This window comes from Boleophthalmus pectinirostris, unplaced genomic scaffold (assembly GCF_026225935.1).
Source record: "Boleophthalmus pectinirostris isolate CB_2022bp ecotype Guang Dong unplaced genomic scaffold, ASM2622593v1 HiC_scaffold_17, whole genome shotgun sequence".
In the NCBI taxonomy this organism is placed as follows: domain Eukaryota; kingdom Metazoa; phylum Chordata; class Actinopteri; order Gobiiformes; family Gobiidae; genus Boleophthalmus; species Boleophthalmus pectinirostris.
Genome location: NW_026571115.1, coordinates 11,128,033 through 11,146,468, shown reverse-complemented (window position 1 = coordinate 11,146,468; position 18,436 = coordinate 11,128,033). Strand labels below are relative to the sequence as shown.

Genomic DNA, 18,436 nt, shown 5'->3' with positions numbered 1-18,436 from the left:
TTTTTTTACATTATTTATTTAAACACAAAATCAAAAACTGAAAAAAAAAAAAAATGGTATTCCATTTTTAAATTATGGTTAAAATAGTTGCTTTTTAAATTTTCTTATTTTTGGTTTTATTTTGAAAATCAAGTGACCAAATGATACACGGATTTAAAAGCATGTTGTTGTTTTGTTTTCTTTCATTTTGGACATTTTTTTGCACAAAAAAATGTGGGAAAGCATGTGTCCTTACTGTGAGCCAGTTGAAATAAGACAATTTATGTGAAAATATTTACAATCAGAAATTACGTTTAGTGACATGGTTTTGTCTCCGTAATTCTGGTTTCATGATGAATAATTGGCCCAGCAGCACAATAGTCAGAGCTAATGAAAAGGCCATGGGCTGGAGATAATATTCTGTGTAAAGGGCTCAATTGAAATGAAATCACATTTATTTTATCAGTGAAGCTTCGGGGATCAATGGATGTTTCTATGGCATCTGTTACTGTGGAAACGCTCTGACGAATTAATATGAACATACTGTATCTATGAGGAAATTAAAGTAAACATTCAAAATTTTTATTTAGTTTGTAAGAAGAGCTGACTTTGTTAGGTTCAGTATAAAAACAGACGCCGTTATTTCTAAATAACCATGTTGAACACCTCTGTTACAGCTTACATTAAAACTTTGTTTATTGTTTATTTAGCAAATTAACCATTGAACTTTGTTGCCATGTAGAAAAGTTTTTTATGGAAATTGTAATGGAGTGAATTGATTGGTGACCTTTAAGGCAGATTGACAGCCACTTCTCTGTAGTGTGCCTCAGGGCAGCCACAGCATATCACCACCAAGTGTGAATTATGGATAGTGAGATCAGGATTTCTTTTAGATGATACCAATATATCTGAGATGTCTTGCAATTTTGTCAACATGGATATTTTAAAGCAGGCGTCCCCAACCCCCAGGCCGGGGACCAGTACTGGGCAAAAGTGCAAACCCCCCCTCCCATACGCAGACGCCATCCCTCTTCCTGTACGTTGCACGGGCTGCCCACTAAACCAGAACTAAACCAGGTCTAAACCAGGTCTAAACCAGGTCTAAACCAGGTCTAAACCAGGTCTAAACCAGGTCTAATACCAGACCAGGTCTAATACCAGTCTTAACAAGGATTTAGCCAGGACTTAATCATGCTGCCAGACAGTGCACCGTGCCTCCTCCCATACACAGTCCCCTCGTCCAAAAATCTCCCTCCGTTCGGCGAAATATTGTCTGATATAAAACTAGTCCGTGGCGCAAAAAAGGTTGGGGACCACTGTTTTAAAGGACCCATATTACACAATTTTCTGATCTATGTTACAATGTTGTTTCCTCATTAAAAACATAAGTGGAGTTATATTTTGTTTCACACAAACATTTAGACGGAGTTCTTCTCTTAAACTGAAAACACTAGAACTCGAATCACTAGACTCATTCAAATTGCTTCAACTCGCTGGAATTGCCACTGAACAGAAGGTAAAATGTAGCTGTTAACTTGAAAATCCAATGCTTTATTTTTATATATTCTTGTGTTTGTGTCCACAGTGGCAAGGGGAGACACAGGAGTTTTGTCCCAATGCCAAAGTGGTGCTGGTGGGCTGCAAACTGGACATGAGGACGGACGTCAACACTCTCCGAGAACTGTCCAAGCAGCGCCTCATCCCCGTCACCCACGAGCAGGTGAGATCCTCCGCCCCAAATGTCCCAGAGTCCCCAGACGGCAAAAACACACGCGAAAAGAGGAAATTAGAAAGCTGTTCTGAGCTATTTCTCCAGCCTGGGGTCAGCGCTGGTGTTGCAGTGAGGTCCCAGAGGAGAGAGAGTGAGAGGAGGAGCAATCAGGCACCTCCAGAATCAGGGGGGTGGGGGGCGGGTGTGAGTCCTGGAGGGGGCCTGCTGGGGTCTGAGCGCTGACCACGATGTGCTGACAGGTTGAGGAAGTGTTTATGACGAGGGCCGAGGGAGAGGAGAGTGGAAGGAATTTTTTGACTTAAAGATCAGCTATACGTGGATTCAGACAATAAGACCAAAACAGGATGAATTTGGACCAAATGAAGCATAAAGCTCTTATAAACCAAGAAAAAAAGTCTGATAACTATAGGTCAATTTGGAAACCAGGACTAACCACTACAATATTGCAGATATTTGCAGTTTTTTTGCATATCAGCTTTGTATCTCCAACATACAGTGATATGTTTTTTTGTTTTGTTTTTTTTGATTGACCACCTGACTAAAGGAGAGATATTTACCTATTTACCTTTATTTGAACATTTAAATGCGAAGTGGGCTCTTCTTAAAATGCAGCTACACCATTCTCTGATGAGTTTGCAGTGAAATAAGGTTGTGGCTAAATTTGTTACCATTTAAATGCACATAACTTGGGTAGAAATAATCAAAATCCACTCTCTATATCAGCCCAAAAATATCAGCAGAGCTTATCGGCCATCGCTTACTCTGGATTCTAAACAATATTATCGGTATCGGCCATGAATAAAAACATATTCGATCTTTAAAATGAAAGCCCTTCTAATTATTCAATCAAAATTTGTCTTGTACCAGTATTGTACGCAGCTCTTCAGGTCAAAATAAGTCTTCTGTGTGTACGGTAGACACTTAATTATAAAGCATTATATTGCACGATAATCAGGAAGTGCGGTGTTAGCATGGTCGTTGTTGTTGGCATTACTGTGAGGACAAAACTTGTTGTGAAATGCACTTACAAATTCATCACTGTGAATAATTAGGATTGCATAAGGTAAGTGAGGAATAACTCTGGGGAACAGCAAAACGTTTAAAATGAACTAGCTCTATTTTTCATGTTTTAAGACAGTAAAAATCATCTACTGCACATAACTCACACAGAGACTTGCGTACCACAGTTTGAGAAGCTATTGTGCTGTAATACACCAATTTCCTTTGTCAGATTCATTGCTCATGTAGATTTAGATACTACACATAATAATATATAAAAAGAACTGGACAGTGATTAATGACCGAAGCGTTTTTATTGTGTGGTGCAATGACCTCGAAGCCAAGAGAACGCAGAGAGAAGAGGGGAGAGGAAAAGAGAGAAGGGGAGAAGAGAGAAGAGTTGAGACTCAGTAGAGGAGGAGGGAGGAGGGGAGGGCACCATAAACTGTGTGAATTTTAATCAGCGTTTAGTGCGTTCATGTAGCGCTCATTCAAGTGTGTTTTAGCGTCACACAAAAGCCCATAGAACAAAAGAAGATGTTTGAATGGGGCAGGTTCAATGCTGAATAAAAGCATTGAAAGCAGATGTTGTGTAACTAGGATGAAGTGATAATTGTTTAGACGTAGTAAAATGCCATAGAGAGCTAGTCCTTTTTTGATGAAAGATGTTGTTTTACCTGTGTTTTGGCCTTCACAAACAGGCTCTGAAATACATGGGGTTATTGTATTAATTGTATTGTTATTATTGTCTTTGCAATTTTTATTTCAGTCTTCTCTCAAATCCGGTCCTCCCCCCCCCCAAAAAAAAAAATTGTGCAGCTCTAGTTCACATAATGATCTACACCGATCCGATTATGGATTGGATAGTGGCTTTCAAATATCGATTCAGACGATATCCTGGATGGACATACTGTACTATTTATTGGTTGTAATTGGCCCAGAAAGTCTCAGAATGTTTGTATTTGTATTTACAGTTGTCCAGTAGTTACTTGAGAGATGAGAACTTGAGAAAAGCTACTTAACACAATTGGATCCATTTTGTCTTATTTTTATTTTAGTTTAAAGGAATTATACACAAATGTACTGGTATTGGTTGATATCAGGTATCAGCTGATTCTTAAAGATTAAGTATTGAAACTGAAAAAGATGGAGCAGTGCATCTCTAATCTACACAAATGAAAAAAAAAAAAAAAAACTCTAGTTAAAGTACAGATGGAATAGTTATAAGGTTAGTCCTCTTAATCCTGCTCTGCTGCTCTGGTATCATGTTTCTGATCCTCTATCAAATGCCAGCTCCTCAGACGTGACCACTGTGTGAACCTGGAGACGCTTCCGCTGTAATCTGACACAGATCTGATCAAGCATTTCATGTTGTCACGACAACTTCCCCTTCAACCGCCCTCTTCCTTCTCTGCCCATCCAGAAGTCAAATTTCATTTAATAAGGACATAGTACGGCTCCTAATATATGACTTTGAGAGAATGCTAATAAAGATGCACTAGGTAACATGTCTGATGGAGTTTCTGCCTCCAACTGGTCTACATGGAGATGCATTGTTTATCTGAAATGTTCCATTGTATGGTATTTCACTTATACTAGTATTTCCTAGTGGTGTAACGATACATGTATTCGTGTTGAATCGTGTGGTATTGGATGTTTGGTTCGGTGCAGGGCTGTGCACGAGTGAATTTGCACAATTTGTGTGTGTTTACATTCTGTCACTACATGTGCAGCAACACAGAAAGCTCAGCTCTTTAATATTCACAAGGGAAGTTGTTCGTGATTGGGGTGGCAGTGTTTCCCGCAGTGCTTTATAGTTAGGGCAGCCGCCTTGCCAACAATTGCCCCCCACCTTGACTATGTCCCTCTGAACACGAGAATCTTCGCAAAGCTATGGTTGAAAAGTTTTGTTTACAGTTTACAAGGAATTAAATTTGTATAATATTTCATACGTTTGTTGCTTATTTGAGTATTTTATTTTACTTATTAGTATCACCAAGTAGCACTTTACATTTATTTTATTTTCCCATTTGTATAATGTTAAATCAAATTGTTGGTTTAATAAAAACACAAAAAAACAACAAGCAAATGGTTTTGCATTTTGTTCTCCTACTGTACCGAAAATGAACCAAACCATGACCTCAAAACCGAAGTACGTACTGAACCGTGATTTTTGTGTACCGTTACACCCCTAGTATTTCCAGAATACATCCTCAGACGTAGTTATAGGTCAGATCCCACGATCCCACTCACTGCAAGAAGTAATTAAGTAATTAAAACATCCAAAATGAAATAAATGCAAGATAGATAGGTTTAATGTCATACAGTGGAAAATTCCAAAGCAATAACGTCTCTATGGAGGCAAGCAGGTAGCAAATCCTCCACTAAAAGTACCACAGTGCACCTTTAATTAGCTGTATTGTGTGGCAATCAAGAAATTCTAGGACTTTTTCTCTTGACCTTCTAATGAGGACTAATTTCAAACTAATGTAGTAGAGCTGACGATAAAATCAGAATGAATGAAAAGCCCTTTCTGTGTGGCCGTGCAAGGGATCATGGGAAATGTGGTCTTGTCTCGACTGATCTGACCTTTTGGTGCTAGCGAGCCTCAATCGTGAAACCAGAGAAGCACTTCACTAAAGAAGGAAAGAGAGGAGATGTGAAATTAAATTAGCTTTTGATTAGACAGGGGGAAAACAATTCAAAAGCTCAGTTAGCAGCAGGTGGATTGTAATATTAGTCCAGTGGTGGTGGATTTCCTGTTTGTGTAAATAACTGCAGTGACAAAGGCTAAACACAGACTCTGAAAGCTTCATTATTCATGCCTGTTTCCAGACATTGAGATTCAGAGTATATGGACTGGCAATGTTCACTTGGAGCTACATAAAAGGGTTTGAAACAGCAGGCCAGTGGTCCCATGATGCATCTGCTTGATATAGTATTGAATATTTTTGTTGTCATGCCATCTACATTTCATTATTAGAATTGGAAATAAAACATAAATTCCCTTGGTTATATAAGCTTATCAAAACAACTGTAATGGGGAAGTGACTCAACCATAGTATGCAACATAAATCAAAGCCTTGTGCATTGTGTAACTTTTCTAGTGGAGGATCTGTCAAATACTTTTTTTTTTTTTTCCAATGAGATGTTATTGCTTTGTCTGGAATGTTCCACAGTATGACATTAAACAGCTCTACCTTACTTTTATTCAATTACAGCTGGTTTTATCACTCAAAAATACCTAGAAAAACTGGCATTCTCACCTCTTCACAGATCTGACTTGTAACTTGGTCTGGTTTTGGTCTCCATGAAGATAGGAGAGGTTTAATACCATACTATGAAACATTCCAGATGAAGCAATAACATCTCCATAAAGAAAAGCATTTGACAGGCCCTCCACCAGAAAGTTACACAATGCACTTTTAATAGTTTGATGCATCGTGTAACCTTTTATTATGTAACATGTAACTTTTCCTCTTGTCTCCATGGAGATGTCAGTGCTTTGCCTGGATGTTCTGCAGTATGTCTTGCATCAGTAGTTTTAATTGAACAAAAGAACCTAGAAAAACATGCATTCTGGGTCACCTCCCCACAGATCTGACCTGTAATGTGCTTGACTCTCATGAGACAGTGATTAATGCCATACTGTAGAACATTCCAACAAAGCAATAACATCTCCTTGGAGACATGCAAGTAGCTGACCCTTCATTAGAAAAGTTACAAGGAGTTGTGTTTTGTTTCAATCTCACACATTTAACACACAAATCCAACTTATTTAGGCTGAGTTCTTCTTGTGATGTCATGCAGAAATACAGGAGGTGCTCCTTTGTGTTTTTAAACTTCATGTACCTTCACTAGAATCATAATAGAATTTTGATGATTTCAGCCCTGCAATTTCTTATCCCTACTAAACAAAAAGTAAAATGTAGCTGTTAACTTGAAAACTATCGCTTCATGACATCACAAGGTGGAACAGAGCATTTTGAGCTAGATAGATTTGAGCTAGATAGACTAATGCTACTCAAACATGTTTGAAGGAAACAAGGCAACTCCAGGTATGTTTTTATGAGGTAACAGCATTCTAATGACGGACATACACTGTGTGATATTTTTGGCCCCAGCTCAAACTGTACAAACAAATCACAGGGTTTAAAAGTTCACAGCTCACAGTTCATGTTCTCATACTATACAACTACTTCAACAGTGCAAATCCCACAAGAGGCGACTGGATTTCAAACAGGTTTGATATTCTTGCGACATACGATTGCCGATCAGGAGCTGGTCATGAGGTATTAATCGGTTCTTGTTACCCCATGTATACTACACGAAACATGACACAAGATTAAGCCAAAACTCGGCCCAATCCCAAAAACAGTGGCACAAGTGAAAAATCTGCTCAAAAAGGGTTTAAAATCGCAGTGTACGTCCGGCTTAACATGGTTTACAGCTCACAGGAGTCAATTTTGCATAATATAGGACCTTTCAGGATGATGGACCATTGCCATAGAAATCAGCAATTGAAAACATAATCTTATATCTTTTAAATGGAACCTATAACAGGAAGATGAAACCCATGAATAGGACACAAACAAGAAAAGATGCACAGTGTATTTGAAAGCCACTAATTTCTACCACCACTTTAACACTGCCGTTCACACACTGTATTTTTTTTCTGTCTGTTTTAGGGCAGCACAATCGCGCGTCAGATGGGAGCCGTGGCGTACGTGGAGTGCACATCCAAAGTGTCGGAGAACAGCGTACGAGACGTGTTCCACATCACCACGCTGGCATCTGTCCGCCGACCACACAAAACGCAAATGAAACGCAGCAGCTCCCGTAGGGGCCTAAAGAGGGTATCCCAACTGCCCCTGCCTCCTCTGCCCGGGCGGACTGAGACAATGGACCAAGCCCCAGCCATTCGGAAGGACCGGGCTAAAAGCTGCGTGTTGATGTAGAACTCCTATGATCAAAATGGACTGTACATACGACACAGAATATAACAGAGGAAGTATATTTATTGTTTCATTATTGTTTTCCTCATATTTTATTTTTTGCACTGCTAAGGAGCGCTTTGGAGGAGTTTCCGTGTTTTGCCTATTTTCCGAGCTGTTTACACATTTGTTGTTGGTAATTGGACTAACCCGCCTGGACAATATATACTAGAGGAATTATTTTCTACAACTGGTTTAAGAAGAAGAAGAAGAAGAAGAAGACGAAGACGAGGACAAAGGAGGAAGCCATTTTGGATTGCCTTGTCAGTTATAAAGGACAATTGACAAGCTACGAGCAGTACTATTTGTAGTAAAAGTTTATAAGGGATTTTAAAGGGGACATAGATTGACAGCTCAGGTCAAACAGCTGGGAATGAGATTCAGTGACAGAGATGTTGTGGAGGTGTGTGTACGCTACCGCAAGTGCATTTTAAAGATGCACTGTGTTATTGTTCTGGTGGAGGGTCCGACACATGCTTGTCTCTATGGAGATGGTATTACTTTGCCTGGAATGTTCCATGGTATAACATTAAACATATACATCTAACATTTATTCATTACATGTGTTTCTGTTGCTCAAAAATACAGTAATTCATTCTGTGAATGGGGGTGACTCTCCACAGATCTGAACTGTAATGTAGCGTAGTGTTGTTACCTGCTTGATTCCCTCGTGATAGATAGGTTTAATCTATACTGTGGAACATTCTAGACAAAGCAATAGCATTTCCATGGAGGCAAAGAGGTGGTGGACCCTCCACCAGAAATGTTACACAGTGCACCTTTAAGCAAAGAAACTACAGCAAAATGCAGTTTAAAGTCTAATACCATTCTTTACAAATACGTTATTGTCAGTCTGCCCCCTGACCGTTCCTGTTAAATCAGTCTGTTTCTTTGTGAAGATTGCAGTGGTCAGATGTTAGCACTATTTTGTTGTACTTTCACTAAAAGCCTAAAATAAAAATGACATTGCTGCAGGAAATTGTGGTGTATTTATTAATATTAAGATCACTTTTTTCTCTAAACCTTGTATTTCACTCTTTCAGAGTCACAGGACAGTCTGTCAGGAGAAGTAAGAAACTACACTGAAATATCAGGGGATCCTTTCCCAGATCCTGAGCCAGAATCAGAACACTCTCACACAGAGGACTGCTTTTGTATGTAGATGATGGCACATGCTTCACAGTTGATGTAAATACTTTACTGAAAGTCACATGAAAAGTGGGTCAGTACTTTTGGAGTTACCCAGTAAACCAGGACAACCTCCCGATATATACTGTAGATACACTGATACTGACTTAAGTTTATACTGCTTGCCTAATGCTGATACTTTTCAAATACATTGCTCTTATTTTTGTAGTCATTTTTGTAAAATTCTTTATGATAGAGGAGTTTCAATGAATTTTGATACAAAACTCATTAGTATCAGTATTGGATTGATGTAGCAATACTTGACATAACAATATTTTACATAGTATATAAGTCACTGATGTCGCCTATCACTACTAATTTGGTTTTAAATGTCTACATTTCATATCTTAATACTTCACTAAATTACTCAGCTTTATAACATTTCCCTTCTTTATATCCTTTCTGTTGCCTTCCATTGATTCCATCTGCACTCAGTCTGTCAACATAACGGACGCAATGTAGTGTAGCAGTGCAGTGGAAATAGTAAAATATAGTAGGACCTAAAATGAACTGCAAAGAGGGTAGTGTTTTTAAATAACTGCCTCTATACTCAAACAACAACAGTGTATTCAAGATGACAGGTCCCGAGTGATGTGAGCGCTCCCATCCACAAAGCACCATTTAACTGTCCATTCTGTTCTCAAACCTGATCCCTTTACAAGAGAAGCGCTTTCTTTCCTAACAGCCCGAGTAAAGCAGAGTATATGAGAGAGAGTGGAGATAGTTATTCTGAGTGGAGATAGAGTTATTTTATATGAGACTTTGGACAGCAGTTGGAGATGCCCAAAGTGGATAAAGTGAGCTGTGTTGAAGTCAAAACACTAAAAGATTTACATGGAACAAGCAGACAGCCCAGACAGAAATGTTCATTGCGAGATCTAAAAGTTTGAGTCAAAATATAGTGTTGGAAATGTTTGAGAAGTCCTGAAGGAGGTAATTGGAAGAGGGGGATATGCAAATATGCTCTAGAGAAGAAATGTATCTGTCACCATTTATTAAAAGTTTTTATTCCTGGTAATAAAAGTACTGCAAAGTCACTTTCGGTATTTGAACACTGAACAGATCTGAATGAGTTTGGGGAAGGTGAATACAGTTGTGATGACATTTATTTGACTAACTTGTAAGTTTTCAGACTCCATAATTTTACATCTTGTTGACTTTGTGACAGTACTCTTAATTCAGTTAAAAAAAAAAAGTTTGGGGTACTCTTCCCACTGTAAGTCTACAAGTAACAAAAGCTTTTTAAATTAAAAGGTCCTACATTAGACAAAATTGATTACTGTGAGCTTTTAGTTGCATTAGAACGTTGTTACTTCATCAAAAACTTATTCGGAGTTGTGTTTTGTTTCATTCACACATGTTTGAGTACTCCAACTCCAGGTATGTTTTTGATGAGGAAACAGTATATCATAGATCAGAAAATAGTGTGATATGAGTCCTTTAAGCAGTATTAATTAAAATCAAAACAATGAAACTCTTACTTTAGTACAATTCTGGCTACTACCTACCTTTGTAAATCAAGCAGTGACATTTTAAACCCTGAAGAGGATAACAGACCGGTATTCATATAATTCAAATATGCAAACCAAAAAGCAAAAATAACTCCAGGTCTGATTTGATGAGAAAACAACATTGCAGCATAAACACATTTTAATAATAAGAAACAATATATCGAACCTTTAAAGTATAATTTGTTGCTGCATCATGGAGCTAAAGGAATTGTCTGTCCTCAATTTTAGAAGCTCATCTGAACTTCCTACTAATGCTTTAACTTGCATATCAAGAACACCAGAGAGAGTCCTTTTAGGTTTAAAACAACTGGATTTCTGCAATGAAACTTGCAACCCAAATGAGAGACTTGTGAGGCTCATTCTGCTGCCTTCTGATTGGATAATTGCAGTGACAACCAAGCAAATCTGGTCCAATTAACAGCAGTTTGAACCGGTTAGTACCACTAAAATGTAAATATACAATTAATTAGGGGACTTCCATGTGTCGTACCTGACCCCAGTGACCCATGTGTCACAATAGGTTAAAGGTGCACTGTGTAACATTTCTAGTGGAGGGTCCATCACCTGCTTATCTCCATGGAGATGTTATTGCTTTGTCTAGAATGTTCCACAGTATCGAATTAAACATATCTATCATGAGGGAGACAAGCAGGTTACAGCAATATGCTACATTACAATTCAGATCTGTGGAGAGTCTAGCCAGGCTGGCTCCATCTAGTGCATCCGCTCAATTTCATTTCTCTCCAGCGACTAGATCAGGAATCTGAATACACTAGATGGTTTGCAAGAACCCTGGAAGTTGTAGACCACACACCGGCCAATCAGCAAAGAGCTGAACCAACCCGAGCTGCGATAGCAGACTGCTTACGTTATCCTCCTCTGGACTTTCTTTGTCAAATACAAACTTCGCATTTTTTATTGCACCTTTAATTTGCAAGTTCACCTCGCAGAAGCGACAGTGATCGTTTACAGACACATTCACTCTCTGCTTTGTTAATGGTTGTGCTGGCAATTACTTGGACACCACTGAGCATTCCAGCGCATTACATACATCACGACCAGATAGCAGCGATTGGTTAAATAAAAAAAGTACTCGCCTACCGTCGAGTGAACGAATCCTAATGTTGCGAGGTCAGACGGTTTCCATGAAGTGAAACCGTCTGATGAATCAGACTATGGAGAGTCACCCCTATTTACAGAAGGAATTGTCTTTTTGAGCAACACAAAGCCCCGTAACGAATAAATGCTAGGTGGATATGTTTAAAGTTATGCCATGATAGTTTCCAGGCAAATAATATCTCCATGGAGACAAGTTGGTGGCAGACCACCCATCAGAAAAGCTGCACAGTGCACCTTTAAGTTAAGTTAAATTTGGTGACCTGGGTTTCTCTCTACACTCATCTCACTCACAGATTTAGTTACTGCAGGATTTTAGCTACATGACCAGGCTCTGGCCTTTAGCTCCAGACTTGACTCTTACTTACAAATTCTTTAGTGCTCATTAGTGGGTCTAAATGAGCCATGTTTTGTGAATATGAAAGTTAATAGTCTATCTCAGCGGCCGAAATAAAGCCTCTAACAACCTTGGGAATGGAAAAAGAATCATTTGTCATGGAGTTTAGGGGTGAAAACTGTGATAAAGGGAAACGTGTGAGTTTATTTGTCCATGGGAAATAGCATACCCTTCACACTAAAATACAATGTAATTTCAATGTTTCTCATAGATCCTATCAGGTAGATAGATCCAATGGGTTAAGTTAACCCTAAAAATCATGTTAACTTGACAGTGCTACTTTGGGACAACCTGATTTTATAGCGATTATGATCCTTGTATTGAAGCAAACTGCAATACAGACATTTTATTTACTTCATATTAGCTATTATTAGGCATACAATATTCATAGGTTTCAATCATAATATTTTTTTTAGTAATGGCTGCCATTTTAGCGACTTTTGAAGATTCAAAAGAAATATGTTTTTACTATGTATTTATATATTTATTACTTTGGTCACAGTCCATATTACAAAAGGTGAAATCATCCTTTAAAACTTATTTTTTTCAAACAAATCCACTATTGTTGTGCATATAGACAGTAATGTCAGTGATTCCCAATTATAGTCAATCAATCAATGGCTGATTAATGGCTTTTCAACTTTTCACACTAAGTGATTATACCCAGAGTTATGTTTTGTTTCATTCACGCATGCTCAACACACAAACCCGGCATATTTACGTTGTGTTCTTCTCTCAAACAGAAATGTGATGCCGTGTGATAATAAGTGCTCCACTGTGTTTTTAAACTCCAAACACCTTCACCAGAATCATTTGGATGATTTCAGACCTGGAATTGTCAATCTCTACTGAACTAAAAGTAAAAAGTAGCTGTCAATGTGAAAACTATCACTTGATGATTTCACGAGGTGGAACAGACCAGGGCTGAGACAGGGACTGAGACCGAGACCAGGACCGAGACCGGGATTGAGACCGGGACCAGATCAGGACCAGACCGGGACAGAGACTGGGACCAGACTAGAACAGAGACCAAGACTGAGACCAGGACTGAATCAGGACGGACCAAAAACTGAACCAGGACTGATCCCAGGTCTAAACCAAAATTGAATCAGGACTAAACCAGGTCCCGGTCTCCGTCCTGATCTTAGTCCTGGTCACAGTACCAGTCTGGTCCTTGTCTAGTCTCGGTTTAGGCCCAGTCTCAGTCCTGGTCCTGGTCCCGGTCTGGTCCTGGTCTCAGTCCTGGTTTAGTCCGTATGCGGTGCAAAAGTCTGGCATCACAGTTTACGTCACAGAAATAGAAAATGGTCATTATCCGTTTTTTTCCATTATTCATTTAAACACAAAATTCAAAGCTGAAAAAATGAATCGTTATATTTTTTTCATTTTGGTTTTGGAGACAAATAATGAAGAAAACTGTAGTTTTTTCATTTTCTTATTTTTGGTTTGAACAAATGATACACGGATTCTCAAACATGTGTGAATGAAATAAAACACAATTCCAGGTATGTTTTTGGTGAGGTAAAACTTTATAACCTGGCTTAAAGCTCACAAGAGTCCATTTTGTGTAATATTAGACCTTTATGCAATGCTATAACACAAAGAAAGCTTTGTCTGAAGATCATGCAGTCATACCACTTCCAATTTCCATCAGGCAGTCAAGCTAAGGTCAATGTAAATTCCAAGTAAATCAATATAATACGTTTAAGGTTTTCTATGGCATTTTCTGAATTCCAATCTTCCTTTATCAGTTGGAGTTTGAGCAGAGAGCAGCTGAGAGGGGCCAGTCCACGTGTGACTCATGGTGACAGGATGTCCCCTATCAGAGGATGTGTCTCATTTGGACAGTTTTAGACAGATCTTCAGTTAAACCACAGGAGGAAATGAGATGGGGACATGGAGCTGGAACAAGGCATACCACAAGCTGAAAAGTACAAGATCATTCAGTTTGTCATAGTGCTTTTACTTGAAATATTGTAGGATTTGGATACCTAAAATTCTCTTGTTATAATGTTGTTTCTTCACCAAAAACTTACCTGGAGTTGAGTTTTGTTTTATTTATATATGTTTAACACAGAAGTCCTACATCTTTAGACTGAATTCTTCTCAGAACAGAACAGAACAGAACAAAAAACACTGTTCCACCTTGTGATGTCATGGTGGCAATACAGGAAGTCTTCCATTGTGTGTTTTTATTCTCCATACCTCTTCACTAGAATAATTTGGATTATTTCTGCCTTGGAATTGCCAGTCTCTACTGAACTAAACATAAAAAAATGTAGCTAGACTAATAATGCAGGATTACTCAAACATGGGGCACTTGTCATTGGACTTGTTTCATTTAGAATATTGAGATTTAAAATGTGCAAATTATAACATAATGATCCATGGGTCATAGATTGTAGCTATATAGCAGACACAAGCACAAAAAGTGATTTCTAGATATTAGACATTGTGGTCTGATAATAACGACAGATTGAGTAGTTTCGCTGCCATATTTCTGTGTAAATTGCTTGGTCTTTTAAATTGGAGTCTGCTACCTACAACTGAGCTCCAGCAACATCAGAGATAAAAGAAAAAAAAAAAAGGCAGGATTCCAGTTGTCATCTAAAAGTGAGTATTTTTACCCTCCTAAATCCTCTTATTAAAGCTTACAGTGACAGATGTTAATACAGGTTTGGGTTTCTTGATTATCCAGGCAGACCTAACAGCCGTCAGCTCATTTCTGTAACAACTGTAAATGCACAGATACAGTGTGTGGAGTCAAATTGAGACATGCACGACTACTTTTAATTAATAAAGATGCTGGAGGTGACAATGAGATAATACTGTCACCTTCAGAAACAGGTGCTCTGGTTCATAGAAAGAAGTCACATTTTCACTCATCACTGTCATGGATTACCAAAAGTGGTGCAAATTGTAAAATGTCCAAAAAATCTGAATTAATTTCCATCCATCCATTTTCTTCCTCTAATCCAGGTCCAAGTCGCAAGGACACCCACACTGCTCTCACTCCAGACACTTCCCCTAAGGCGTTAACAGGTCAGCTACACAGCAACATAATTACTCCAGCATGTCCTGGGTCTTCAGAACAAATGCTCGAGTCTCCTCTCGATGTGGAGGAGCAGCAGCTCTACTCCAAGCTCCTCTCTTGTGACCGAGCTCCTCGCTCTAGCTCTAAGGGAGCGCCCAGCCACTCTGCTGAGAACACTCATTTCGACCGCTTGTATCTTTTCCTTTCGGTCATTACCCAAAGCTCATGACTGTAGGTGAGAGTAGGATGTAGATTATAAATCGAGGGCTTTGCCTTCTTCACTACAACAGTTTGATTCAGCGACTGCATCACTGCAGACACTCCAACTGTCAATCATACACTCCATCCTTCCCTCACTCATGATCTCCTCCACTTAAGGCAGGGACTCTCCACCCACCTGGAGAGGGCGGGAGGGGAGTTAATTAACTTCAACTACTATTTATGCAAACTGAGGGGTATCTAAGGTAAAACGTAAACCAATTTAGACACACAAGAAGGCAAGAAAAAATACATGCTGTTGCTCATCTGTTGGATCACCAAGTAAAGCTACATTTTAGGAATGAAAAGATAAATAAGAGATAAAAAATGTTGGTCAGAATTACATCAAACAGGTTCTATGTCATGAGTACAGCTGAAGGATTTAAAGAGAAAAAGAAAAATATCAAAACACAGAAAACATGAAAACTCTTCATAAAACTGACTGACTACCTTAAAAGCAAAACAGTATGACATAAAACATATCTTACATTTATTCAGTTCATTCACTGTTACTTGCTTTGCATGTGACTAATTGTATGTAGAGGGTCTGTACCCACTTACCTCTTCCATGGTAACACTTCGGGGATGTGTTTGACCAGGGCACCAGAGTTTGGGGTTGTATGAAGGCCACATTACCAGCTGCTGTGGGAGCTGGGGGAGTGGGGACCTCATTCATTATTAACCTGTGTCGATAAGTCTATCTGCCAATACAGTCTGACCAGTGTGGATCACTTTAAATGCACTTTTCTCAAGATTAATAATTCATATCGCAGAGGAAACAGGTAAACGTCATCATCTGAAAATGTTTAATATTACTGTAGACTGCACAACAAGGCCTTACTGTACTGATAGAGTCCAGTTGGAATTGTCAGTGGTAACTAAATTAAGTCCACAACCTGAAAATAAACATTTCATCATAATCTGTGACACTTGTGAATCATTGTCTTATCATTTGCACATTTGAAATCACTATATTCATCTAAAATAACTTAAAAGAAACAAGTCTGCTGCCTTCTGAGTCAGAAAATTGCAGTTTCCAATAGGAGCTGATGTCGCCCCTAACATCATCACAACAAAGAGCCGTGAAGTTGTTCGCACCCGACATGAATAACTGCAGATTATGCTTGCAGATTTGTTTAGTTTTGTTTCTTTTTTCATTTCTTCCAAAATGACGATGCGCCACTGCCGAATCCTACACATATCACAAATTAAGACAATAAAGTAATGTCTTGAATACAGGAGAATAAAGAAAAATTACTCAAACATACAGTGCATCAAAAACACAAAATACAACTTTCAGAACAACAGAGAAAAAACTATAAAAGCTCTAAAAAGTCGATTTTGCAGAATAGGTCAGCAGTGGTTCAATAACAAACAGATGCAGCCATTTTGCCAAACTGTTATTTTCAAACAGTTTTCTTCAGATATTATCAATGAAAACTAAATTTTTTATCAAAGAGACGTGAACCAATATTTTGATTGCAAGAGCCAACTGCTAGTCTCTGATACCTTTTTAAAGAGGCACTTATCTCTTTTGCAAATGAACTCTTGCATTGTGTACTTTACAAGAGAAGTAACATCATCTTGTAAAGTATGTTGTCTTTTTTAGGTATTTGCTGTCAAAATTGTCCTCTTCTCATGCTAATAGTTAAATTCCTTATGTCGTATTTATATGTTTTGTTTTTCTTTTTATCTATAGTTGGACAATCCACTAATCTTGAGCTTTCTGTTGATAGGGGTGTAGTGGGGGTGGTATGCGGGGTTACTCTGTCCACCCACTTCTCCCGACGTGAGATATAAAAAAAAAACAAATATAAATAGCCTACAACTTAAATGTCAAACCAGAGGCATTGGGAATGGTGAAAACAACCTGCATAGGCTCATGAAATCTCTAGTACTGATCTATAGTGACCTGCGACATGAAGGACCAGGACTGAACCAGGACTAAACCACGAGGACTAAACCACGAGGACTAAACCAGGACTAAACCACGAGGACTAAACCAGGACTAAACCAGGATTAAACCAAGAATACAACAGGACTGAACCAGGACTAAACCACGAGGACTAAACCATGACTGAACCAAGACTAAAACAGGACTAAACCAAGACTAAACCAGAACTGAACCAAGATTGAGTGTTGGGATAGGCCCCAAGGTGCGCCCGCGTAGACCGTCGGGTGACCGCAACCGAAATGAGTGGTGCAGAGCTCTGCAGCCGTCACCCGGTCACGCTTTGTACATACCGTGCTCCGCAAACTCGGGGTTCTCTCTAGCATTCAAGTCCAAGATTAGTCCTGGTTTAATCCTGGTTTAGTCATGGTTTAGACCTGACTTAGTCCTCACGTAGTCCTCGCGTAATCCTGGTTTAGACCTGGTTTAGACCTGGTTTAGTCCTGGTTCAGTTCTGGTTTAGAACTGGTTTAGACCTGGTTTAGTCCTGGTTTAGTCCTGGTTCATTTCTGGCTTAGGCCTAGTTTAGTCCTGGTTTAGTCCTGGTTCAGTTCTGGTTTAGACCTGGCTTAGTCCTGGTGTAGTCCTCGCATAGTCCTGGTTTAGACTTGGTTTAGACCTGGTTCAGTCCTGGTTTAGTCCTGGTTCAGTTCTGGTTTAGACCTGGTTTAGACTTGTATTAGTCCTAATTCATGTGTTGTAGTTTATGATTTATGTTCTGTAGGTAATTATGAACGGCATTATTAGCATGATTCCGCATCATTTTGTGTTAAAAAAAACAACAAAAACAAACAAACAAAAAAAATCCCATAAAATATTACAGATTTTTACTGAGCTGGCGCCTTTATGATTATACTGAAGGTGATTATTATTATTATTTTTTTTTTTTAATAAACAATCCATATGACACCTGTGTCTATTTCAGCATGTTAAGTTGAGTATTTGGCTTTTGGGGTGGAGGTGGATGGGGGATGGGGGACTGGAGGTCATCACATCAATGTCATCACGAATTGCGCACCCCCGCTTAAAAAATCCCCACTAGACCACTGTTGATATGGGTTTAGAATTTGATATGGGTTTAAAATTATGAATTATGGTTACCCAATAAATCTACTACAACCAGTCCATTCAAAAATATAGAGATGGAATGAAAACTTGGCCGTAAGAGGCAAAGTTTGTAACAAGCTCCACACATGTCTGTTGTTTGTCTCCATTATAAAGTGGATGTCTGTAGATTTTGTCACACTCTGCACCTGTAGGTCCTGCTATAGATTTCC

The 18,436-nt window shown here is 38.8% G+C and overlaps 1 protein-coding gene across 1 annotated transcript in view; it reads left to right on the top strand.

Moving 5' to 3' along the window:
• LOC110161566 (rho-related GTP-binding protein RhoN-like) overlaps positions 1-8,646 on the top strand; it is a 73,812-nt gene extending 65,166 nt beyond the window's left edge. The window contains exons 4-5 of the mRNA XM_020926328.2: positions 1,565-1,699; positions 7,399-8,646. Of these exons, the coding sequence (XP_020781987.1) occupies positions 1,565-1,699; positions 7,399-7,668 (405 nt within the window). The 3' untranslated portion in view covers positions 7,669-8,646. The remainder of the gene's footprint in view (positions 1-1,564; positions 1,700-7,398) is intronic.
• The last annotated feature ends 9,790 nt before the right edge of the window (positions 8,647-18,436 follow it).